Raw genomic sequence first — 27838 nt, 5'->3', positions numbered from 1 at the left:
TCTATAAGCGAGATCGCTAGGCATTATGAGTAAATTGTAACTCCACCCCTCCGTGACGTCATTAGAACGCAGTTGGATGTAAACATAGACTAGGATCCTTAACTTGTTATGGTGTACGTGTAAGCTATAGCACCGTACATTTGTGATTATTGTGCATATGTATATAATTATGTTGTACTTGTTATTGTAATATCTGGCTGCAATTCGTGTATGTTTTTCCCACCAAGTCTGAGCTAAGTGGCGTGACTTGGCGTCGGGTGCAGTCAAGTGTTGCCGATTCGTAGAATTTTGTACCAAAACGTAGAGAAATGGCGGCATGTGGCAACTGCGCGAGGAACATTTTTCTGCATATCAGCGGACTGTTCAAAACACTTAAAAACTAGAGCTGGTGTTTAAAAATCGCATAACTAGTTATCAAATAATAAACGGTACATCAAAATATATAACTTTTAATGGTAATCATGTTCCTTATCAAATCTTGTACCCCAAAAGACACGTTTTACGGTGTAGAAAAAAAAATTGCGCTAAAGTTTCAGCTTTCTTTTTGCAATAATATAAAAATATATATTTTTACTGAATATTTTAGGGCATGACGGCCTTATATATATTCAAGAATATATTATAAAAAAACGAACCAACATTTTGTCAAAGTTTGACGAGTACTTGTTTTGCTATGAAACACCGTCATTTCCTTGACTGTATTCATAGCGACAAGTGTTACGTATCACCAAGATCTCTTACTAAAGCCCCCCCCTAAAAGAAAAAAATCTTCTTGAGCACCGGTAAATGATAATCATACTGATCAGATAGTAATGGAATTTGTGTATTTATGAACTGTTGCAATTCAAGCCAAAATAAAAGTTATACATAACAAAATTGATAGAAAATGGCATATACTTAATAGAAAATGAATAAATTAGCTAAGCCTAATGTTTAAGGAATTTGTGCTATTTCTTGGCTTATCATGGCTCCAAAGCGGAAATTGAGAGACGAGTGGCTGATGAAGGAAGAATTTAGGCCTTGGTTGGCAAAAGTTGATGGTAACCCAACGGAGGCCTTCTGCACGAAATGCCAGAAAACTATTTCTGGCCAGCTGACAACGATTAAACGGCACTTGGTAAGACACAATCAACTAATCCTATTATTGAGTTAGCTTAATTTTATTGTTAGATGTGTTTATTTTGTTAGTATGCTAACTGTTAGGATACTGATAATTTTTACATATATCTAAATATGTGTATACATATATGTATATATATGTGTATCTATATATGTATGTATATATATATGTGTATAAGGATATGTACTGTATTTCATCTAGCCTGCATATATGCATGTTCGTATATGTACGGGTATTATTTTAGTTGTGCACACCTATGCGATGTAGCATTAAAATTAATTATTACTTTTGTAAATTATAACACATGAACGTAATATGCGATTTTCTTGGCGGAAATAAAAAAAACAAAAACCTTGCCACAAGCAAATTTGCTAACGAACGAAGCCGCTAGGATACGGTACGGACGCCATGCCAATCTAGTCTTAATATGGGTCATATGTCCATCCATAATCAACAATACTGGATCATTCACTGATGGCTTGGTGTGGGCAATAAAGTGCTGAAACCATTCTGTAAAAATGGGGAGCTGCATCCACCCAGATGGATGACAGGCAAATCCGGTTCCTGGTGGAGCACCATCCTTTAGTTCAGTGGTTCTTAACCTGTGGGGAATTCCCCACTGGTGGGGAATGGCGGAGTTGCCAAGTGGGGAATGACCGGTCGGACAGAAGAACCATTTTTTTTATCGATGTGTTTTTGTTTCTTTTTGTTTGTTTCTGGTGTCTTCTTCTCACATTTCGTGAATTTGTTTCCACCCACAAATAATCGATAGTACTTCAAGATTTATGTATTAATGTATTTTATTTCCATGTGATAACTGTTAGTAAAAAATCTAATATATGCAAACAAAAATTAAGGGCCGTAAAATGGCACAAAAAAGCAAAGCGTATATTCACGTACTAAACACTGCATGGGTTAAAATCGAATTTGTCAAAGATCGATGCTGTGGTGGGAAATGGAGAATTGGCTCACTAAAAAGTGGGGAATTGGAGAAAAAAGGTTAAGAACCCCTGCTTTAGTTCTTGCTTCATACGAACCCGTGGAAAGATGAGGAAAGGTGGATCAAACTGCCCTCCAGCTGACATGCAGCAAACTGCTGTACCTAGAACTCCTCTTTCAGCAGAAGTCAGACTGCCAATCTGTTTTTTCCCACGCTGACCGAGGATTTTTGTAGGTTTTGTCTGCACCGTTGTAATACCTGCCTCATCCACATTGAAAATCCTGTGTGGAGGAAAGAAGTGGCATTCCTGAACTAAGGATAAGATGTCGAAGAATTTGTCCACATTTGTCTGATTGAAGCATCTTGCTCGAGCAGCAGAAGTTGGTTCTGGGGTCCGAATTCATGAAAGTTGTGGGTGGCGCCGTAGGAAGCCCATTAACCAGTCTTTACCTGCAAGTCCAACTTGGTACAAGACAGAAACAACAGATAAAATGTAAATGGAATAAAATCAAACTTCAATGTGTATCAAACCAGGATGTAAACTAAGTATGAAATTAAGAAACCTGTCCTGTAGAAAGATCTCACAGTTTTGTTAAATTTGTGGTCCAAGTTATTCCTCTCCGCTGCTTGGAATGCAATGTAGCGAACATCCCTTGTAGTAAGTCCAAAGAATCGATCTTCCATCGATAAAATGTGAGCAACCAACTCTTCTTCTTGTTCATTACTGAATACCGTCGTGAGAGGACCAAGCATCTGGAAATAGAGGAAGACATACAGCGCTGTAACAAAGACAATTGGGATTTGTTGGACTTTATGAGAGAACACGGGGTTCTGCTGTCGTCTGATGGGACCTTTCGCAGTGAGCGATTTGATACCAGACACCGCCAGATTTTGTAATTCTTGCCGGAAAATAAATACTTTTTGGGGCAAGTATTATAAACTTACAGAGGTGTATCGTTGTACATTATTGTGTCTAAAATTTAAGTCAATTAATTTCATGATTGCAAACGGCATATAGCATTGTTTGAGTCTCTATTTATAATTACAGATGATATTCGTAAAACAGCCTATAATTGTATCGAGCCAAGCAATTTGTCATTTTCTACCGACTTCAATGGACGTATACTGATATATAGGCAAATCCATATAATGTATAGAAAATATAATTTTGCATCGCAGACTTAATTTTTCCGGTACGATTACTAACCCTCGGCTTCTTGAATCTGACGTGTAGTCTGCCACGGCACACGTAAAATTAGTGATATTTGTTTGAAAATAGCTCCCAGCAGATCTAAGAGGCAATTGTTTACACAAACGTCGCTCACTTCAGTATACGCGTACGTCGGCCACCGCTGTTGTTATCTTTTATCTCACTGATTATCTTCATATACAGGATGTGACAGTGATATCCATTATTTTTCAAGACTCAGATAAAATACACAAACCTAAATCAACATCCTCTTATTTTTACTGCTCATACTTCAGTAAAAATAATTACCTATTTTTAGTTTTATCTTATAATTAAAGTAACAAAGTCTTATCACACACCAGTAAGTAAGAAATATACCATTAAGAGTCATGTTTTTAATTTTAAATACACTTATGCAGAAATTTGTGTCGTATTTGTTTAAATATCGGTTTCCAAATTAGCTAAGTCACCCCTTTTCTTCGTGAAATCCGAGACAATTGAAAATTCTAGCGCTAATAGGAATCTGCGAGCCTGACTGCGAAAGGTCCCATTGGCCGAGGTACAGTAATAATCAGGCCGTCAGCATCCGTGACGACGACGACGACGGATGATCTTTAGAATTTGAGGTACCAAATTACCAAGGTCCATGTAGACTGGTCAGCCAGCCGAGCGGGCCGAGCGCGGGCGAGGAGGGGTGATGACGTCATCCACGCCACACTTCCCGCGCCACCTCAGCTTCGTGCTCACTGACATCTGACTTTTGGCGGGACGATTGGGCACTGGACTGACGGCTGAGGTTTCCTGTTGTTTACATATCACTTGTGGACACTGGACTAGCTGGAGTGTTCATCATACTCTCCACAGTGATGTCAACAACTGAACATGCCGAACAATTGCTCAGTGTTTGGATGCAATAGCACGAAAAGAAAAACAGCAGGTTTAGGCATTAAGTATTTCAAGTTTCCCAAGGAAAAATATCGCAGACAGCAATGGATTCAAGCTTGTTACCGAGGTGATGTGTTCAATGTAGACAATGCAGTGATATGTTCCATGCATTTTACAAGTTCAGACTACAAGGATGATTTAAAGCATCGTCTCCTAGGCACTGAGGCACCTAAGAGTTACAGGCCACTGACAGATACCGCAGTTCCATCCCTTAATTTACCTCAAGGTAGGTTAAATTGATGAATTTTCTAAATTATTATTGTATGCCTCTGTCCTGCTTATAGTGCTATATATAGCCTACCTGTGAAGCAAAAGCATTACCAGTGTTATTTAGATATAAACATATTTCAGTTTCAGCCCCAACTCATTTTCACTGATGAAAGTATAATTTTTTTATAGTAGAAATGAATCTAAGCAAGGCCAATCTAAATTGGCCTTGATTCTAAGACTTTTCTTCCATGGCATTTCTATCAGAAAAATGTGCTTTTACTATTAAAAACGAGTTGGGGCTGAAATTGGAGTAGTGGTACAGGGAGGGTTAAGCTGATGTTTATGTTATGAATTGCAGGTAAAAGTGTAATGGGAAGATGCAGTGAGAGGTCTGCCAGGGCAGAAAAACGTGGACGCAAAAGAACCGTGCACGAAATACTGTCTAAAGCTGAATATGAATCAAGAATCGGGAGAGGGAACAACAGTGATGCACTGCCAGCTAGCGCAGCTGAAAAATCTACAAAGGCAAAAAGTAGTAGGGAAACAAGCTTACAAGATGTGTTGGCTGATCCTGCCAATGTAATAAATGAAAGTGATCAATATGAAAAAGAAGAGGGCACAAGTGATGTGAGTGCCAGCAATGTCAGTCAACTGTTGCTTCAGAAAATTCAGCAGCTGGTCTACATGGACCTTGCAAATTACTAAACATTGGATAGGTTACGTAGGCTAGGTTAAGTTAGGTTAGGTTAGAATAGACTAATTTATTATCCAAAGGATTACAAAGGCGGAGCATGCCGACAGGAGACCTTTTGATCCATATATAGGTCGGATGTGAAAAAAAATCATATTAATAATAAAATGATAAATAAAAACTATAATAATGTAAATAACAAATAACATACATAAATAAATGCATAGGTATAGTTAGATAATGAACAAACAGGTAAATAGTAAATAATAATAAATTTACATAAAACTAATAATAAATGAAAATCAGACAGACAAATGATAACAAAACAAAAACAAATAATATAAAATAAATGATAATCATTACAGCATCTTGCTTAGGTATTTATCTAAATGATTCTTAAAGCTTCGAACTGAACTACATTGCACTACCTGTGCAGGAAGTTTATTCCATTCATTAACTACATGGTTGGCAAAGTTGTTTCTACCTACTTCCAAATTGAATCTATTTCCAGATAGTTTGAGACCATGGTTTCTTGTCTGATTCTCATTCAATGTGAAAATTTTGTCACTTGATGTTGTCAATTCCCTTTAAAATCTTAAAGACTTGTATCAAGTCACCTCTGAGTCTACGCTTTTTTAGGGAAAACAGATTCATATGTTTTAGTCGATTTTTGTATGATTTATTTTTGATATTTGAAATCAGTTTTGTGGCTCGCCGTTGTACTTTTTCCAGTCTGTCAATGTCTTTAATGAGATTCGGTGACCATACAGAAACAGCATATTCCAAATGTGGACGAACTAACGATTTATAGAGCTTGTTAATGAGTGATGGACTTTTGAAATCAAAAGATCACGCAATCAGTCCTAGAATCTTATTTGTTTTCTCAGAGGCTGAAATACACTGCTTGGATGATTTGAGGTCGTTACTGATAATTACGCCGAGATCTTTTTCACTATCCACTTTAGTTAACGAATTTCCAAATAACTTGTAATCGTACTTACTGTTATTTTTACCTATGTGCATTACCTTGCATTTACTTGTGTTAAATTTCATTAGCCACTTTTCAGACCATTGCTGTAATTTATCTAAATCTTCTTGAATATCTAATTGGTTTGAGTGATCATTTGCCACTCCGCACAGTTTTGTATCATCAGCAAATTTGGAAACAGTAGATTTTAGTCCATGGTCTATATCATTTATATATACTATGAATAGAAGTGGCCCAAGAACGGAACCCTGAGGAACTCCACTTGTAACATTTTTCCATCTAGAAGTTTTTCCATTTAAAACAACTGTTTTCGACCATTCAACCAATTACTAGTCCAACCTAATGGGCTACCACTTATTCCGTGTAAAGCTAATTTAGTAAGTAGTCTTATGCAGTAGTCTTCGACCTCAGCACCTATCACTCAACTTTTTTGTTATTGATTTCCAAGAAAATAGCATTATGTTGATCTATTATACTTTACATAATCAATAATTACTTTTCTATTGCTGTATTGCGTATGTATACATGTGTATATGAGTGGAAAGTGATCAATTTGAAAAAGAAGAGGGCACAAGTTATGTGAGTGGCAGCAATGTCAGTGAACTGTTGCTTCAGAAAATTCAGCAACTGATCTACATGGACCTTGCGAATTACTAAACATTGGATAGGTTAAGTAGGTTAGGTTAGAATAGACTAATTTATTATCCTTTAATTTCTTCAACCTCGGCACCTATCACTCAACTTTTTTGTTATTGATTTCCGACAAGAAAACAGCATATTACGTTGATCTATTATACTTTACAAAATTAATAATTACTATTCTGTTGCTGTATTGCGTATGTATACATGTGTATATGAGTGGAAGGGCGGTGAGCTAAACACAGAGAACAGTTGGAGTTTTATTCACTGACATTTTGTCCTTACCAGGACATTCTCAAAGTACATACAGTCTCAGAAAATGAACAGTTTATATAAGCTGTTAATTTTCTGAAACTGTATGTACTTTGAGAATGTCCTGGTAAAGACGAAACGTCAGTGAATAAAACTCTAACTGTTCTCTGTGTTTAATTCACTGCCCTTCCACTCATTTGTCTTCCATACTTCAACATATATGTATGTATATATATATATATATATATATATGTATATATATATATATATCTGTATATATATATATGTATATGTATATATATATATATATATGTATATATAATGTGTGTGTGTTGTATGTATAAATGTGTATGTGTGTATATATATGTATTTGTGTATATGCATGTATTATATGTGTATTTACCTAGTTGTATTTTACGGGAAGGGGAGCTATGCTTTTGGTGTCCCATCTTCATATCTCATTTTATCTAAACTATTTTTAAATTCATGTATTGTTTTTGCACACACCACTTTCTCATCTAACTTGTTCCAACTGTCTATTACCCTGTGAGGAAAGCTGTTCTTTTTCAGATGTCTTCTATAGCTGTCTTTCTTTATTTTCTTTCTGTGTCCTCTTGTATTTCTATCATCCCATTTTATTAGATCCTCTCCATCAATAATTTCTATTCCTTTCATGATTCTGTAAATAGCTATCAAATCTCCTATCTCTCTTCTTTGCTCTAGTGTCTGTAGCTCAAGTTTTGCTAGTCTCTCTTCATATGATAGTTTTGAGAGTGTTGGTGCCAATTTTGTAATTGCTCTTTGTATTCTTTCAAGTGTTTTTATACATTTTTTTTTTTTTTTGTACTTGGTGACCACATCGTTGCTGCATATTCCAATCTTGGTCTTATCAGAGTGATTAGTATTTTCTTCACCATTTCTTCATCCAGGTATGTAAATGCCACTTTGATTGTTCTTATTAAATTATAAGTTTCTCCAAAAATCTTTTTTATATGTTTCTCAGGTGACATATTATTCATAACAATGACTCCCAGGTCCTTCTCATTTTCAACTTTTTTTTATTCCTTCTTCTCCCAATTTATATGATCCTGTTATTCTGTTTTTGCTTTTTCCAAATTCCATTATACTACACTTTTTAGTGTTGAACTTCATTTCCCACTTCCTACTCCATTCCCATACTTTATTTAGATCACTCTGTAGTGACTCACAATCTTCTTCCGTGTTCACTTTTTTTAATAGTTTTGCATCATCTGCAAAGAAGCTCATATAGCTTTCAGTTTCTTCATCCATATCATTAATGTATATAGCAAACATTATTGGGGCCAGAACTGTTCCTTGCGGAACACCACTTATTACTTCATCCCAATTTAAGTATTTGTCTCTTATCACTACTCTCATTTTTCTTTCTTGCAAAAAGTCTTCCATCTATTTAAGCAGTTTGCCCTGTATTTCTCTTTCAGTTTCTAATTTCTTAAGCAACTTCTTATGTGGTACTTTGTCAAAAGCTTTTTTTAGGTCTAGAAATGCACAATCAGCCCATCCGTCTCTTTCTTGTATTATATCTATTAGCCTCGAATAGAAACATATTAAATTGGTGATGCATGATCATCCTTGTCTGAATCCAAATTGCCTTTGATTTAGTACTTTTTTTTTTTTTCTAAATATTTTACCCATCTACTTTTGACAATTCTTTCACAAATTTTTGCTATTGTACTTGTTAGAGAGACTGGTCTATAGTTTGTAGGTTCTTTATTTCCTCCTTTATATATAGGTACTATAATTGTTTTTTTCCAATCTTCTGGAACTTTTCCTTCTTTCAAGGAACTGATTATTATGCTATGTATTTTGTCTGCCAGTTCATTCCTGCATTCTTTCAAAATCCAGTTTGCTATTTCATCTGGTCCATGAGGTTTTCTGACATCAAGATTACTCAAGAGTTTCATTATTTCATTCTTTGTTACTTCTATTTCTTTCATGGGGGGACTTTCTCTTTCCGTTCGATCTCTTCAGGTTGTATGTTCTCCCTTGCAAACACTGATTTAAAATGCTTGTTCATAATTTCCGCCATTTCTATTTCCTCTGTGTATTCAACTCCTCCTTGTCTTAATTTCTCCAAATCTTGTTTGTTTTTCAGTTTGTTGTTTACAAATCTGTAAAATAATTTTGGTTGATCTTTACATTTTTCTATGACATCTTTTTCATATTTTCTCTTTTCCTCTCTGCACACTTGTACATATTCATTTCTATAACAAGTATATTTTCCATTTTTCAGGTCTTTTGTATTTTTCCATTTGGTCCAAGCTTTATCTCTTTTGTCTTTTAACTCCCTACAACTTTTGTTGTACCAGCACTTTACATATTCTTTTTCTTGTTTTTGTCTTGGGACATACTTTTCCACTCCTTTTTTTTTTTTTTTTTTTTTATAAATTTTTATCAAAATATTCCATTTCTCTTCCACTGTTGTTTCTTCTTTGTATATTTCTTCCCAGTTTTCATTTTGAAAGAATTCTCTTATTTGATCAAAGTTTGTTTTTTCATACATCATTCTTCCTTTCCTATATTGTTCATTTCTTTTCATGTATTTTTCTCATTTAGTTCCAGTTCAATCAATATGTGGTCACTTTTACTTATTGGTGTTTTATATTCAATCTTTTCCACTATTCTAGGTTCAGATGTGATTATTAGGTCTAGTCTCGATGGTTCTTCTTCATTTCTATACCTAGTGTTCTCCTGTATCCACTGTGTCATTGTATGGTCAATAATCATCTCGAGTAGAACATTTCCCCATGAGCTGTCTCCACCCTTTACTGTCATCTCTTCCCAGCAGACTTCTTTGCAATTATAGTCGCCCATCATAACTATTCTTCCTCCATCTTCCACTATCTTATTTAATGTTATCCTTGTGTCTTCTAACATACTTTTATGTTCACTCTCTTCCCACAAGGCTGTTTTTGGAGGCACATAATTTATCACAAACTTTCTGCTCTTCTTATCTCTGTCTTCCACTTCAATCATAATCATCTCTACTGTATTCTATCCATATGTGACACACCTCACATTTATATCCTTCTTAGTCAGGAACATAACTCCACCCCCTTGTTTTGTCTCTGTTTCTAATCCAATAATTATATGCATCATGTCCTACACTGTTGGGTGGTAGTGGACCTTTTAATTTTGTTTCTGCAATTCCCATTGTGTCCGGTTCTTTTTCCTTCAGATAATCATTCAGCTCATTCAATCCTGTTATTAATCCATCTATATTTGTGTAAGACACTTTTAGTTTTCTGCCACTTCCATTGTATTCTCTGTTTCCCTTTTGTTTTTCTCTAGTATGTCGTATTTCCTTACTTTCATATTCATTACTCTCCAGTGGAATTTCTCTTTTCTGACTCTGTTGTTCTCATTTTTTTCCTTAGCTTCATGTCTTTTCTTTTTTTCCTCCTCTCTTTCCTCTTTATTCATTTCTCTTTTTATCCATACCTTTTTATATTGTTCACTTGCTGCTAGTTTCCCTGTTTTTGCTAAGATATTCTCTGCAGTCGTTTGTGACCTGAATTTAATTTTAATTGGTCTGGTCTTATCTGTACTATACTTTCCGAGTCTATACATCTTTTCAATTTGTTTCATGATTTCAGGTTCATCTTCCTGAACTAATCCCAGTAAACTGCTTTTTCTTTTTCCTCATTGATTCTTGTGGTTCTATTTAGGTTATATTTCTCTTCCATTCCTAATATAATTATACATTTCTTTTTATCTGCTCTCTTACTATATTCTCCGTCTGTCTCATCACTTTAACTGAGTCTTCAGTTTGTTCTTTCATTTGCTGTTTAATTATGTCAGTAAATGCAACTGTACTGTTTTCTTGGATTTTTTTTCCAATCCTGTGCTTCTTTTGCTATGGCCCCTTTATTGTCTTTATTATTCCTCTTTAATTCCTCATTCTCCTCTTTTACTTCTTTTAACTGTCTTTTTAATTCTTCTATTTCATTAGTTAAGTTTTTGTTCACCTTCTCTAGTTCTTCCAATTTTTCAACTCTCTACGCAATCTTTGCTATGTTACCGAACCTATTCTCCCACTGTTTGGTCATTTTTTCAATTTTTTTCCTCTAGTCTTGCTAATTGGGGGAGGTTGGTATCCTCCCCTCCCCTCATTAAATCCCTGGAAATTATTATCTTCACCTTCCATTGTGCTGCTCTTATCTAAATTCCTAATCTTTACATTTTTGTTAATCCCTTCTTCAAAATCCTCAGTCCTTCGTTTGTTTACAAGACGCCTGGCCTCCTGGACCAAGTCTTCCCCTTCCTCATTTCCTTCCATTTCCCTCAGTAATCCCTCTCCTTTTTTATCACCTTCCCACTACACCACGAGCTTTCCCCTTCCCTATAAATGCAATAAGGTACTTCCTTGACGTTGAGATCCGCGTCGATTTAGTTTTTTCTTCGGAACTCCAATTCTCGCCGTCCATCCGACGAAAGTGTGTGTGTGTGTATATGTGTGTATATATATATATATATATATATATATATATATATATATATATATATATGTGTGTGTGTGTATCTCTATATATGTATATATATATATATGTATATATGTACGTATTTGTGTAAACGTGTGTATATATGTAAATATGTGTATACATATGTGTGTGTGTATGCATATATGTACGTATATATGTGTGTATATATACAGTGCTCGACAAGGAAGTATGAACGGTTAGCAAGAATGAGTCATAAATCAATAAACAAAAGCTCACTTCGTACCTCTAATACTTTGATGGGTGGTCTTTACGTGCAATGATCTCACGAAGGCGGTTTGGAATGGAAGTGGCGTATTTGGGAAGATGCAGGATTGGCGAATGGCTGCCTCGAGCTTGGGCACAGAGCTCGTACCTTTACCCTGCAGGTCTTGTTTAATGTGGTTCTACAGGTTTTCTATTGGGTTTATGCCAGGACTATTGCCTGGCCAGTTTGCTATGTAAGGTATATGACAGTCTTTAAGCCACTGAGTAACACTACGAGCAGTGTGGGCTGGGGAGTGATCTTGTTAAAAGATGTTAGCACCTGAGCTATTAAAAGAATCCTCCAAGTGGTCATTTAAGAGTTCATAATAAACATATTGGTTCACTTTTACATTTTTCGGTAGTACAACAAGGCTCCCAAGTCCTCTTCCACTAAAACTTCCCCATACCACTAGAGAATCAGGGTGTTTCACTGTTTGTTGAACATACCGGGGTTCAAGAGGGTCGCTACCCGCACGCCGATACACGTTCCCACCCCTATTGCTAGTCACAATAAAGGTGGACTCATCGGTCCAGAGAATATCATTTTCCTCGTCACTCATTCTCGCTAACCTTCATACTTCCTTGTCGAGCACTGTATGTGTATGTGTGTGTACAAGGGTGGTGGAACTGGGGGGCGGGGGGAGTATGGGGGATACTTGCCCCCCCAAAAAAAAATCCAAATGCTAAAAAGTTCCCTTTTCTGTAAGTGAAACGTTCCCTTACAGTAAAATCCCTTTAAGTCAGAACTATATTAGTCGTTATCTCCTATCAGCCGTAATGTCAAAAAATAAATAGATGAATTAATCAATCAATCAAAATTTCAGTTCGAAAAATCGATTTGAAATAAGTCGGAAAAAAAATTACCTTAGTCGGCAGCATTCCGACTTATTTTCATATCTAGTCGGCATGGAAGCGTTTCATCAGGTTTTGGCGGGCAGTCTTTTTCGCGCCCGTCAGCATCTTGTCGCTCTCTGTGTTGTTATTGTTACCGCCACACTCACAACGTCTCACTTGCTCGTGTTTTGTGATAGTATAACGACTTTATAGACATTGTTAAGTGAATAACAAGTGAGAAGTATGGCTGCTCGTGGAGGGCAAGATTCTTACAGGACGCAAGAGGATGAATATTCTGACCTTGGAAGATAAGCTGAAATTGTTGTCTAGGGTCGATGCTGGTGCCTCCATATGCTCGTTATGTGCAGAATTTGATGTCAAGAAGAACAAAGGTTGCTCGTGCCTAATGCCGGCCATACACTATCAGGTACGCCTGAAAAGTTACGCCTGTCAGGTATGCCATGGATTCTCGAGAAGATGAGTTGTACTTTCTCTCCTTATTTTCTCAGGCGACCTGACAACTGATCGAATTTTCATCAGTTGTCAGGTCGCCTGAGAGGCTAGTTTTTCCCGCCATACACTATCAGGTATACCTGACAGGCGTGACTGTTCAGGCGTACCTGTCAGGTGTACATGATAGTGTATGGCCGGCCTAGGAGCCGACACTGCCTGGTTGATCGAAGAGTTGTGGGAGAAAGTGCTTCTGCTGACCATGATGCTGTGGAGCCATTCAGGAAGAAACTGGAGAGAATAATCACCACATCTGACATGCTACTCTCACAGGTATACAATGCCGATGAAACAGGGCTGTTTTGGAAGTTCGTGCCCAGTAACACCCAGGCTGGATGGGAGGAGAGCCACATTCCAGGGAGGAAGCTTGCCAAAGACAGACTTTCCATCTTGTGCTGTGCCGATGCCAATGGGACACAGGCTCAAACCCATGGTGATTGGCAAGTCACAAAGACCCAGGGCCCTCAAAAACATCATCGGGGGGGGGGGGGAATTCTATAAGTCAGAAACACTTCAGCCCCTAGCATTCCGACTTAAAGAGGGTTAACTGTATTTCTAAGTGAAAAGTGCCCTTTTATGTACGGTGGAACGAATCAATTGACCCTTAAATTACGACTGTGCCCCACATGTGATGTAATTCCATGCAGGCTCCACGAAGTGGACGATTTCTCAAGGAAGGGGCACTTTCATGCGAGGGCGACCAGAAGAGGACTCGATTCTTTTGCCAATATAATGTTAAAATTTCATTCCTGCATGCACCAGATTATATGAATCTGACCCACCCCCGAAAAATCTCCCTATCGTGGGAGGGAGACAACCCTTTGCAAAATGCTCTTTTCAACATAATTGTGCCCCTTTGGGCCTTTGCACCCCCCCCCCAATAAAAATACGTTCCACCGCCCTTGTGTGTGTTTGTATATATGGATATGTAAGTACCTCTATCCTTCTATCCCCCAGCTCTCGCGCTTTCAGCTATTGCGTTTTACTGCCATTGCGCATACTTGAAAACCTGACACAATTTCCATATTGGTATCAAATTGGCTGCTGTCGCGCGCCTGTAGCCCAAATTTTCATATTGTGTGGCGCGCGGCTGCTATCTTTTGACCCCATGACGTCACGGGCGGCGGCCATCTTTGTTGGCTTGAGCTGCACGCTGATTGGTCAAGGGTTTGTTTACATGTACAGGCCACCACACAGCTCCTACACGGTGTGCTGTGTGTGAGTGTTGCCACGTGATAGCTGCAAATTTTTTTGTAGAAGTGACTTGTTGCATGTTCTCAGGCCCCACTCCGTGAATAAGTGAGTACTACAGTACATACAGTATTCAATTTCTTCACATCAAGATCTAAGAATATAAGGTCTAACCACTTCCGACCGAATTTCGAGGGAGTTGGCGCAGCGGGCCCGTGAACGTCACCTGGCTGTTCAAAGTGGGGTTAGCGGGTCCTATAGCTGTCAGTTGAAGCTGGTCCGACGTTGGAAAATGACGTCGCCTTCGCTCGCACCGCTCCACGCAATTAGTTATATTCTGACAAATATTATATAAAATATATATAAAATATCATAGTTCCTGTCTATATATATGAATATATAATATATATGATATATAATATATATAATATATATATATATATATATATATAAAATATTATAGTTCCTGTCTTCCTTGGCGTTTCACAGTTTTCTTCAGTGTATCACAAAGAGAAAATGGACTCAGCCAAATGACGTCAGAAGCTGCGCAGAAGAATTCTAACGGTCTGACCTGTATATTTAGACCTTGCTTCACATTAGCCGATAGCTTGCCGTGTCGTATGTACACGTGTCCATAGTCTTGGAGCACGTTTTTTAGTATTATTCTCATTCAATTTTAGCTGGTTCGCTTCCATCCATTTAGTGTAGTCACATCAGCAGTGGCGGATCCAGGATAAAAATTGGGGGAGGGGGCTAACCTGAATTCCTTCCTCTGAGTAGTCTGATGTATCAGAAGTCTGAGGTATACTTAACTTAATAATGTTTTTCAGATTTTTCTGTATTTTAGACACAAGCCCACCGGCTGCGCCGGGGGGCTTGGCCTGCGGCGCTGCGCGCCCTGGGCTACGCCCCTTTTTAGGAAAATGAAATATCAAAATCATATTGCTTTTTATTTCTTGTCGACATCTAGCTGTTCTATATAGGCGATTTGTGCTGGTGTTAAATTTCCGTTCAAAACACCCTTTTTATATTTTCTTAATTCTTTTTTTTTTTCCTTTAATTAATAACATTTTTTTTTTACTTGCTTTTCTTGTTCCAAAACTTTGCGAATTGTTAAAGCTTTTGCTTTGGCCTCTCTCCGTTCCTTTCTAGCCTCCTTCTTCATTCGTTCTTCTTCGAGTTCTTCTTCTTCGAGTTCTTCTTCAAGTTCTTCTTCTTCAAGTTCTTCTTCTTCGAGTTCTTCGAGTTCTTCTTCGAGTTCTTCTTCTTCAAGTTCTTCTTCTTCTTCTTCGAGTTCTTCGAGTTCTCCTTCGAGTTCTTCGAGTTCTTCGACTTCTTCTTCGAGTTTTTCGAGTTCTTCTTCGAGTTCTACTTCTTCTTCTTTTTCTTCTTCTTCGAGTTCTTCTTCTTCTTCGAGTTCTTCTTCGAGTTCTTCGAATTCTTCTTCTTGGAGTTCTTCTTCTTCACCGCAATTGGCGGTGTAACCGATTTACCCCCAAACGCCTCTCGCCTCAGGAAAAAGAAATAATTGTAACAGTTTTTTTTTATTTGTAATAATATATGATAGAATGTATATTCGTTTTTTATTACACGCTTGTGCTAGTCAGTGAGAAGGCACTGGCACGCGTATACTCTCGCATAGAGAGAAATTATTGCAGGATCCGTGTGTAGTGTTAGTGCACATGGACTCATGGAAGTAATAAAAAATAAAAGTAGCTTTAAAAAACAGAAATACAAACAAAAACGTGTATGAACTTCTGAACCTGTTAATAACAGTATCTAAATTACATTAATAACACACAGCATTGTTCATGGGATCTCACACGAACATCAACCTCTTGTTTTTTGGGGGCAAATACATTGATTACTCTGTCTATTTCAATATTGATTTCAGACCCATAGTATTCCTTAGGTCTTCAGTCGCTTCAGGGTTGAAAATGATCGCTCAGCCTCTGCGTTCGAGACTGGGAGCGTGATCAAAACTCGGAGGAGCTTGGCCAGGTTCGGATACATTCGGGTCTGGGCGTGGGCCAGGGCATCTCCAATGGATTCGAACTTCATTGTTGTTGAATACCAGCGCTCTGCTTCCGCCTTCACGAGGCTCAAGGTCTCGATGTCAGCCTCATAAACCTTTGCCGCTTCCAGTACAGCAGCAACATCTCCGTCAGCGCTGCTGAGCAGATTTTTTTTATCTTGAAGCCAACAGGAATAGTATCATTCCCGAACCGGGTCTGCAGCTCAGTCAATACATGGTCGAGGAATGGGACATATACAGATCTTCGGTAATACTCCTCAGCTGTCTGGAAGGGTAAATTCGCTCGCTGCGTTTGGCGCTTGCAAACTCGAGGTACAGGAATGGTGTCGTGTGATGAACCGATCTCCTGGAGGAGCCCCTCTGCCTTCTTGAAGATGTCCTGGAAGCTGGTCAGTGCACCTTCCCGGGTCTTGTTTAGATGCGTCACCACATCACCAATCGTAGCGTACGCTGAGACTAGATCGACCATAGGGGACTGCAGGGCTCGGCTCGGCTCCACAGTGTGAGCTAGCACAGACTCAGCGACGGCGAGACCAATCAGAAAGCGCGGCTCTCGGATTGCTATTAGTAGTAGTCCCGCCGTCGCGTCCGAGTTGCTCTCGTTCTCCAGAAAGACGGCAATAACTGGCAGGAATTCCATAAACACAATGACTGAGTCGTGTCGCTCAACCCATCTAGTAGCGCAGAGGCTGACCAGCTTCTTCCGCTTCGTGGACGTGTGGTCTTTTACGAGCTCAGTAAACCTCATCGAGCGCATGTTTGAGGAATAGATGTGGTTATACACCTCGCTGGGAGTCTTAAGAGCGAGCTTTACCTCCTTGGTGTCACAGGCCTTGGTCAAGACGAGGTTGAGACGATGACTGAAACAATGAATCGTCTTTGCGAGCGGGTATTCTCGCACTACCACAGCTGCACACCCGCGAAACTTTCCCATCATGGCACTGGCACCATCAAAACAGAGGCCACGGCAGTTGCCCATGTTGAGGCCGACACTCTTTACTGTGCTAAGCAGGAGGCGAGCCAGGCCTTCCCCAGTCAGATCCTTGGCGTGAACAAAGCCAAGGAAGTCTTCCCTTAGCTGACCTCCGCTGAAGTGACGGACGCAAATGGTGGCCTGTTCTTTCCCTGAAACGTCGGTCGTCTCGTCCATCATGATGGCGAAGACCCCAGAAACTGATGATACCACCTTCTCTTGCACCAATCGCCCTGCAAAGAAGGATATTTAACCCCCGGACCTGGCAAAACATCAGAAAGTACTAAAATCGATTAAATCACATCCTTACAATGATTCATGGAAGAACAAATTTGAGGGGGGCTTCAGCCCCCACCCCCCCGGATCCGCGCCTGCACATCAGTGCTACATCATGGCCAGCAACCCTCCAAACCGTCGTCCTGCCATTGCTGAGCGTCATTCAGCGGCATCGACGAGGGAAGTGAAGAAGCGCAAGGACTTGACTTATGCTCAGAAGTTGGAAGTGGTCAAGTTAATTGATGCTGGCGAGACGAAGAGAAGTGTGGGGAAGAAGTTTGGCATTAACGAGTCCTTTGTCAGAGGCATTTACCAGAAGCGTGAGCACATCAGGAGTCATATGACACTCGCATCCTCGGATATTTGGATCGGCAGGCACAACGGAACCATCCAGTAGAAACACGTGAGGTAATGGCAACGCCAAAAGAGTCGTACAAGGATGTTGCAATCAAGATGGGCATTCAGCAACCGCCACCGTTTCTGGCGTCAAAGGGATGGCTAGACAGATTTATGGCACGCCACAAAGTCAAGAGTAAGGTGATATCAAGCGAGGCAGCAAGTATATGCACTATGCATACATATACCAAGGCTTTTTCCCCCTTACAAGAGAGGTACCCAAAAAGGAAAAGGCATAAAATCATTTCCACCCATTCCATCCCTGAATACACTCCACACCCCTCCACCCTCCCTCTTATCTTAGCACCTCCTGGATGACGGGTCATCCCTGCACCTTGTCCACTGCCCTGGGTCACAAGCAGTGTCACAAGACACAGCACATCCACAGCAAGGCCGCTTCATTAAATCGGCGACCCCCCCTCTCCGTCCCCCCATTGCATAAAAGGAGAAGACGGGGAGACCCTTCGGGATGCGTCAAATTTTGCTCACACATACTACCTCATCGCCCATTCCACCTCATGCAATCACAACATCATCCATATACAACCATTCTCCATTCACCCCTGTCTTCTGTCCTCTCCCGTCCTTCCTCAACAGACATTCTCCTTTTCCCCAAAGCCCCCTTCACCCCATCCATCCACCTCATCCTAGGACGTCCCCTCATGTTCACTCCCTCCACATCTGCCTTCCATACTTCTTTTACTAGTCTTTCTTCACTCATTCTTTCCATGTGTCCAAACCATCCTAATAGTCTTTCATCAACCCTATCTCCCAGCTCCCTTTCCACCCCTGTTCTTCTCCTCACCTCCTCATTTCTCACTCTATCTAGCCTAGTAACCCCGATCATACTTCTCAGACACCTCATCTCAAACACATTCAAACTCTTTCTCTCTTCTCTTATGTTTCATGTTTCTGCCCCATACAGTGCTGTTGGCACAATCACTCCTTCATACAGTCTCCTCTTAGCATCCATTCCCAAATGTCTATTCCTCATTACACTCTTCAATCCACCAAGGCATTTACTCGCTTCTCTCAATCTACATTCTACCTCCACCTTCACTCCACCTTTTCCTGCCACATTTGCACCCAAGTATCTAAAACTATCCACTTCCTCCAGTCGCTCTCCCTTAATGCTCACTTCCAGTCTACTGCCACTTTCACCCCTTGTACATCTCATCACCTTACATTTACCCACATTTATCTTTAGCTTTCTTCTATCACATACTCTCCTAAACTCTGCCACCAACTTCCTCAATCCCTCCTCCGATCCTGCCACAAGCGCAGTGTCGTCCGCAAACAACAGCTGGCTCACCTCCCACTTTTCTCCATTTTCTTTAACCATCTCCAATCCCTGACCCACTACCCTTGCATTTACCTCTCGCACCACCCCATCCATGTATAAGTTGAACAGCCAGGGCGACATAACGCATCCTTGACGAAGTCCCACCTTTACCTCAAACCACTCACTCTCTCCATTTCAAATCCTGACACAAGCTCTACTACTCTCATAAAAACTCTTGACAGCTCCCAGTACCTTTCCTCCTATCCCGTATATCTGCATAACCTTCCACAGTGCTTTTCTGTCTACCCTATCATAAGCCTTTTCCGGATCCATAAAAGCCCAATAAACATCCTTCCCCTTTCCTATAGCTTTCCCACATATCTGTCTTACCACAAAGATCTGATCTACACAACCTCTACCCGTCCTAAATCCACACTGTTCCTCACCAATTACTCCTGTTCCTCTCAATCAAGATCCTCCCATAAGCCTTCCCAACTACACTTAACAAGCTAATCCCTCTGAAACTACTACATTCACACTTGTCCCCTTTTCCCTTGTAAAGAAGAACTATACAGGCAATCCTCCAGTCCTCCAGCACTCTACCCTCTCTCCAGCAAACATTAAATAACCTCACCAGCCAGTCCACCATCACTGTACCTCCCTTTTTCAGACATTCTGCATGGCATCCATCCAGACCAGGTGCCTTACCTGCTTTCATCATCGTAACAACTGCCTTCTCCTCATCTTTCCTTATTTCTCCTCCATTCTCCTCACTCATCACTCTCATTTTCTTAGCATTTCCCACTGCAGCTATCTTTCCCTCCCTATCCTCCTTCACATTTAGCAACTCCCTAAAATATTCTGCCCATCTTCCCCTTACTGCCTTCTCTTCCATATTCATCTCTCCATCTGCACCTTTTACCTTTTCTTCTCTACTTGATTCGCCTCCTCTTCCTCTTAATTTCTTTCCAAAACATCTTTTTATTACTTTCAAAATTTTCTGTCATACTCTTACCCCATTTCACATCTGCTCTCCTCTTTGCATCCTTTACCTTTTGTTTTACTTCTCTTTTCTTTTCTTTGTAACTCTCATATGACTCCCTCGTCCTATTTTGTAACCAATCTGTGAAAGCTCGCTTCTTCTCTTCTACAACCTTCTTTGTTTCCTCATCCCACCATTCACTACCCTTTCTTCTATTTCCCCCTGTCCTTCTTGTTCCACACACCATCCTTGCACACTTTATGACTCCCTCCTTGAACCATCCCCATTCCTCCTCCACACCTAGCTCTACTCTATCCTTCACTCCCTCCCACTCCTCCTTCAGCTTCTTTTCGTACTCCATCTCCTTTTCCTTTTCATTCAAAGAGTTCACTCTAAGCACCTCCCTACCTTTTGTCCTTTTCCTCTTTCTCCATCTATCCTCCACTCTCAACTTACCTTCCACCAAAAAATGATCTGATATTCCCCCACCCTCTCCCCTTAGCACATGTACATCCTTAACTCTTCCTATCATAATCCTATTTACCACTACATAATCCATTAGCGCTCTATCTACCACCCTTCCCTCCACCACCCTCTCCCATGTGTACTTATGCTTGACTTTCTTCTGAAACACTGTATTTGCTATCATCAATTCTCTTCTAGACACATTTCCACCATCAACTCTCCACTACGATTCTTTCCTGGAACTCCACATTTCCCAACCACTCCATCAATTGGACCATTTCCTACCCTAGCATTAAGGTCTCCCAGTACTATTACATTGACATTTCTTCCTAAATCCTCTATGCACTCATTTAAATCTATCCAAAAGGCCTCCCTTTCTTCTACACTCTTCTCACTGCCAGGCCCATATGCACTTACAAAGACCCACATCTCCTTTCCCAGTTTCACCTTCATCCACATTATCCTTGAGGAAACCTCCTTCCACTCCACTACACATTTACCTATCTCTTCACTTACTAGAATAGCCACCCCTTCCCTCCCTCGCCCTCTCTTCACTCCTGATAACCTCCCATTTACACTCCCAAACTTACACTCACCCTTCCCTTTCAACTTAGTTTCACTCAAAGCCAACACATCCATCTTTCTTCTCACAAACATACTACCTATCTCTTCCCTTTTACTCTCATCTGTACCACATCCACGCACATTAAAAGATCCAAACCTTAGGGTGCTGTTCCGAAAAATCCCAGACCCTCTTATGCCTTTACTTTTTCGTTTAGGAATATCCCCTGTGGGGCTACAAGGAGAAGGATGCCTAGTCCCAATCCCCGTCCCTTTCTTCTCGCCTCTTACGATCCAAGTGGGAATACTTGATGGCAGTATTCTTTTCCCACCACCACAGGGAATATATAAAAAATCTTTAAGTTTGTCACAGATTCCCCAACTAATTGTGTTATCAAGTCATTTGTGATTATTATACATATTTAAAAGTAATTTTCTTTCCAGAAATCCCAAAGCCATGGTGCCAATGCCAGGCGTGGGGAGACTTCTGAGCAGGAGAGGCAGCCAGATCCTGGGCATCAGATCCACCTGGCTCTCCATGGCAATGATGATGATGCTGATGATGATGCGCCTCAACGAGGCCTTGACATCAAAACACTTCATGAGGTGTTATCTGGCGTAGATGCAATAATCAAAAAAATAAAGGAAAGGGACCCAAACCCAGCACGAAGTGGAACAGTTGCCTATAATGTGGAGCAAGCCTTTAAGGTCTACAGAGATATATTGGAGGCCAAGAAAAAAAAGGCAAGGCAAACCTATATTTCCAGCTTCTTCAAATCTACCGCTCCTCCCCACCCAACTCCCCGCCCTGCATCAGCTGATCCGAAAATGCCAGGTATGTATAGAGATTCAGCCATAATGAAATGTTTGAATTTTCATTAGTGGGCCATAACCAGTTCTATTTCAATATCACGCAAATATATATTTCGCGGAGAGGATGTGTCAGCGTCTCCTGTCAACTAGCCCACATACGCCTGGCCTCTCCGCTGACGCTGGCGAGCGTGTTTACACTTCTGACAAATACACATAATTCCCAAGTCACGTAATATGCGCTACCTGGCTGGGATTAATCAGGAATGCGCTACCCAGCTGGGGTTAATCAGGAATGCGCTACCTAGCTGGGGTTAATCAGTAATGCGCTACCTAGCTGGGGTTAATCAGTAACCCCACACACGGATTGTGAACTCTACTCACTTCTTGTAAGATACATACACACACCTCTCATGAACATAACCATGCCCCATGCACAAACACATACTATTTCTTTGACTAAAATTCGCTTCCTTTCTAACTTTCTCTTATACTATATCTTCTCATTTCAGTTTACCTCCCACTAAAGATTTGTCCAATTTTCAACCTTTCTCTACTACTGTGCCTCCTACCATTTTCTCAACTTTTGGTGATTTTAATCCCAGGTGCCGCTGTCCAAGTTCCCTACCCATTTCTCCCGAGCCACGACCATCATCTGCCCCGTAATCGCCCACGAAAAAGCACATTGGCAATAGCCATCTTTTATACACTAATATCTTTTCATTTTCTTACAGGCATTCTTCCCCTTCCACACGAACCAATCCCGCACAAGCAGGTGGTCTGCCCTCGCTAGTTGATAGGTAGATTACTATACCTCGGGCAATTAACAGACGATGGCAGAACCCTGTGTTCTCTCATGAAGTCCAAGGAAGCCCTATTGTTTTTGTAGCTCTATTGTTTTTGTATTAACGTCACCTGGAGTTCAAGAACACCCGGTCCACAACGTGAAAGCCATCATCAAACTGGCAGTGACTGGACTGGACAGATGATAACATGGTATCTGGACTGTATGCTAGGGGTTTCGTTAGTAGATTTGCTTGTAGCAAGATTTTTTGTTATTAATTTTCCGCCAAGAAAATCACATATTATGTTCATGTACTATAATTTACAAATTAAAATTTAATTTCCTAATGCTATATTGCATAGGTGTGCACAACTAAAATAATACCCAATGGTATGATAGTATTCACTCTAATACCATTTAGATTGGAAAATGAGGATTGTGATATGGATCACTAGAGGGCAAAGCATTAATTTTTCACAATGATCGGATAACCCAAGTACTGCCCTGGAAACATGATCTATCATTTGCTTGACTAGGAAGTAATGACATCAGTATGGATTCAAGTATAGAAAAGATATGTATGTATAGTGATCTGAAAGAAGTAGTTCAGGTAACTGAAGAAAATTGCAAAAGAATAGTCAAATAGTTTTTGCTGGAAAACAGGGATTAGGGACCAATGGGATCCATAGACACTCAAATTTATTTACATACAAGATATTGGGAGAGACGAGGTACATTGGAACAACACTGGAAAAGAAACAATGGTATCACACACAGTATGTAAGGTAGTAGCTAAATAATATGATATTGTAGAGAACCAGATGGAAATATATTAGAGAGAGAAATGTACATACATACAGTATACCAAAAGTTTTTTCCCCCTCACAAGGGAGGTAGCCAAAAAACAAAGGCATAAAATCCACTCCCACCCATTCCATTCCCACACACTCCACACCCATCCACCCTTTCCCTCCCTATTATCCTGGCTTCTCCTGGATGACAGGTCATCCCTGCATCTTGCCCACTGCCCTGGGTCAGAAGCAGTGTCGCAAGATACAGCACATCCATAGCAAGGCCACCTCCTTAAATTGGCGACCCCCTACATCACCTCTTGCAGAAATGGTGAAGATGGGGAGAAATCCTTTTGGGCTGTGTCAGTTTATTTTTCACACATAATTCCTCACCCCCCCCCTCCATTCTCCCTCATGCATCACAACATCATCCATACAAAACCATTCTCCATTTACCCCTATCTTCTGTTCTCTCCTGTCATTCCTCAACACACATTCCCCGATATCCCAGTGCCCCTTTTATCCCATCCATCTATCTCATCCTAGGTCACCCCCTCATGTTCACTCCTTCCACACCTCTTTAACTAATCTTTCTTCACTCATTCTTTCCATGTGTCCAAACCATCCCAGTACTGTACTCTTTCATCATCCCTATCTGTCTTCTCCTTTTACACTCCCACTCTCCTCGCCTCATTTCTCACTATCCAACATAGTAACCCCTACCATGGTTCTCAGATATTTCATCTCAAACACATTGAAACTTTTCCCTTCTTTCTCTCTTAAATACTATGTCTCTGCCCCATACAAAGTCATTGGCATAATCACCTCATCATACAATTTCCCCATTGCATCCATTCCCAGATGCCTGTTTCTCATGACACATTTTAAACTCCCTAAAGGCATATACTTGCTTCTCTCAATCTAAAACTTACTTCCACCTCCACTCCCCCCTTTTGTGCCACATGCAACCCCAAATACCTAAAACTACCCACTTCCTCCAGCCTCTCTTCTTTAAGACTCATTTCCAACTCACTGCCATCTTCTCCTCTTGTACATCTCATCACTTTGCTTTTACCCACATCTACCTTCAACTTTTTCCTATTGTATACCTTCCCAAACTGTGTCAATAAGTCTGTTAATCCCCCTCAGACCCTGCCACAACTGCAGTGTTGTCAGCAAACAACAACTGGCTCACCTCCCACTTTTCTCTATTTCTTTAACTGTCTCTAGTCCCCTCACATATGTTTATCTCCCCCACACCACCTCATCCATGTACACATTCAAAAGCCATGGTGACATGACACATCCTTGACCCAGTCCCACCTTTACCTGAAACCACTCTTTCCATTTCCAATTCTAACACAGGCTCTACTATCATAAAAACTCTTGACTGCCCTGAACAGCTATCATCGAATCCCATATATATGCAAAACCTCCCATACTGCCTTCATGTCTTCCCTGTCATAAGCATCTTCCAAATCCAGTAAGGTTCAAAAACATCTTTATCTTTTGCAAAAGCTTTCTCACATATGTCTTACTACAAAAATCTGATGCATGCAACCCCTACCTTTCCTAAACCTACACTGTTCCTCACCAATTACTCCCTCTGTACCTCTCCTAATCCTCTCAGTTACCCTCCCATATGCCTTCCTAACTACACTCAACAAACTGATCCCTCTGAAACTACTACACTCACACATTAAACAACCTCACTAGCCAGTCCTCTGGCACTCTACCCTTTCTTACACACATTAAACAGCCTCACAAGCCAGTCCACTATTGCTGTACCTACCTTCTTCAGCCACTCTTCATGGCACCCATGTAACTTAGACAAGTTAGTAATTTGTCCAATTTTGCAGCTCATCCAGTGAAGGCTCAACTTAAGCATGGAGCAGTCCCATCACAGTTCAAGTGGTCCATAAAAATGTTGACAGAAATGTCTATCAAGGAGAAGAAAGCTAGTCAGCAAGTACGACCACCTTTCACATGTGTATTTGACCTGCCACCTTCATCTTTCTTATTGCTTTCCTTTTTCCCACATTTACTTCTTTTTCCCCTCACTCCATATTCCTTGGAAAGTTTTATAATTTGTACATGAATTAAATGTTGGTAGAGAAAAAAAGTAGAATATATTTATTAGAAATCAAACTGAATGTTTATCAGTTAAGAACTACTTTCATAAAGTGTTTGCAACAATAGGTTTGCTGTAAATCCTGATGTTATAGTATGTGTAATATTTCAGGTTGAAATGGCCACCAAAAGGAAGATTGCTAACTCGGAGGGCTCTGTCCACACCTGTAAGCTTCCATTGAAGTGCTCCTCCCATTCTGGTGATCAGGTCATTCAGGAAAGTCGTGGCAGTAGTTCTAGCAAGAGCAGTCGAAAGTCAAAATCAAGACAGATGCATGCTCAAGGAGAATCCAAAGCTAGAGGAAGAATAGCCAAGGGATCTAGTAATGGAGGTGGTTCCAATTGCAGTGATAAAGGCACTGTTGCTGATTTTCCTTTTGCCTACGTGGATATTGAGCATTTTGCCAAAGAGAAGCTTAATGGTAATGATTTAGTGATAAAAGAACACAGTGTTAGTGAGGGTTTCTTGAATGAGGAGATGGATAGCATGGATGAAGTTGTAAAGAAGGAGAAAGTTGTTTATGGTTATATGAATGATGAATCAGTTGGTGAATCCCTGATGGATGAGGATGAATTTCTTGTTAAAGTAGAAGATGGTAGTTTTGATTGTGTTGTGAAGGAAGAGGTTGAGATAGATGAAAGATTGAAAGAAGAATCATGTGTAATACCAGCAGAAGATTGTAATGGAAAGGAAATTAAGGAATGTTATACAGAGGAATGCACTATCAAACAAGAAGTTGAGGAAGGACTATGAATGTCTCCTGTGTGATTGTTGCATTAGAAGTTTGCTTCTATAGCCAGGCCTTTTCTGTCTTGATATTTTCTCAGGGATAGATAATGATCTGAACATAGTTGTGTTAGTGTGGTTCTTGCTTCTCTAAGTGCTAATGTGGGGGGAGGCAGTTGATGGAGTAAGGAGTTTGACAGTCAATCTTAAAGTGTTTTTCATGTGAGTGAGTGTGAATGTTGAGTAGTACAAGTGGTAGATTGTTGTAGATTTATTTTATTTATCAATTTTTTTTATTAGTTGGTAATGGTTGGTTGTGCTTGTCAGATGTAATGAGACAAGTACAGTTGAGAGGGTTCTTGTGTAGAACTATGTACCTATCATTTTCATTTTCTTGTGTTGTTCTGTGGGGAAGATTTTGGTTTCTGGAGATGGACAATGTGATGAACCTCTGACCTCCATATTTCAGGAGCACCATGTTTAGTTGTCCATTATTAGGTCCAAATGGTGCAGATACAGAACATGAACAGGGACTTGCTGAGGTTCTGTTGACATCCTGAGAATGGAAGGGGACAGACTGATTAGAGTTGTACATGAGGAAAGTGTAGAAGTATGAGGACAAGCAAAAAAGGAAGGAGTGAATGTATGAAAAAAAAGTTGTATCAGTTGGAGAAGCAGATGTGCAGGTACATGTTGGCTGAATTTAAGAGGAGGTGCATGATTAAAGAGAGTTTGACAAGGAAGAGTGACCACCATATTCTGTGAGCAGGCTTGATAATGTTTTCTGTGATGTTATAATTATTCAGGGTGGAAGAGAATGAGTATAACAGCAGTAAATTTATATTTTGTAATGTGCATATTGTGATGCATCATCGTACATCGGGCAACCTGATGCGAGCACAAATATTTAACTCGTATTGAAGAGGTTAATTGCATTTTGCATTAAAAAGACTGTCTATCAAACTAAGGAATTTTATTAACAACATGGCATTTCCAGAACAGAGTACCTTGGTGGGTGGAAATAAAAGAGCTCGGTGGAAAGGGGGGATAGGGTTTCGAGGTATACTCCCAACCTCACTGTGGGTGATCAAATCAGTGGTATGATCATTCTTAAATGTGAATGAAATCCATAATATCAGACATCAAATATAGTTTCTTAATTTCTGTAGATGTGTGTACATTGGCCTCAAGAAGGCATTTGATAAATTACCTCACAGTTGATTTGTGTGGAAATTGGAACACGGAGAACTGTGAGGCATACATACATATACCAAAGGCTTTTTACCCCTACATGGGGGGTAGCCAAAAAGAAAAAGGCATAGAAACCACTCCC

General features: G+C 40.1%; 1 protein-coding gene across 2 annotated transcripts; it reads left to right on the top strand.

The window, feature by feature from the left end:
- Positions 1–3731: 3731 nt before the first annotated feature.
- LOC143034471 (uncharacterized) lies at positions 3732–27468 on the top strand. Of its 2 annotated transcripts, none has more exons than XM_076200566.1 (5): positions 3732–4420; positions 4763–5031; positions 21708–22098; positions 25508–25638; positions 25891–27468. In XM_076200566.1, exons 1-5 carry the CDS (start codon positions 4132–4134, stop codon positions 26530–26532), a joined length of 1722 nt encoding a protein of 573 aa, XP_076056681.1. In that variant the 5' UTR covers positions 3732–4131; the 3' UTR covers positions 26533–27468. The 2 variants fall into 2 exon arrangements, with proteins under 2 accessions (XP_076056681.1, XP_076056682.1); XM_076200567.1 differs by having other exon boundaries at positions 3741–4420; positions 25508–25617.
- The last annotated feature ends 370 nt before the right edge of the window (positions 27469–27838 follow it).

This window comes from Oratosquilla oratoria, chromosome 17 (genome assembly GCF_046742065.1).
Source record: "Oratosquilla oratoria isolate Oo_2021 chromosome 17, ASM4674206v1, whole genome shotgun sequence".
Lineage (NCBI taxonomy): Eukaryota > Metazoa > Arthropoda > Malacostraca > Stomatopoda > Squillidae > Oratosquilla > Oratosquilla oratoria.
Note: the sequence above shows the minus strand (reverse complement) of the source record. Positions and strands in the feature narration are given on the sequence as shown.

What these genes read in the sequence shown, in the direction of transcription:
- LOC143034471 (XM_076200566.1), top strand. Translation starts at nt 4,132, where the DNA reads ATGCCGAACAATTGCTCAGTGTTTGGATGCAATAGCACGAAAAGAAAA. An exon ending in AAGAAGAGGGCACAAGTGAT is followed by an intron (nt 5,032 to 21,707) that starts GTGAGTGCCAGC and finishes TTTTCTTTCCAG; the next exon opens with AAATCCCAAAGCCATGGTGC. An exon ending in AGCTGATCCGAAAATGCCAG is followed by an intron (nt 22,099 to 25,507) that starts GTATGTATAGAG and finishes CCAATTTTGCAG; the next exon opens with CTCATCCAGTGAAGGCTCAA.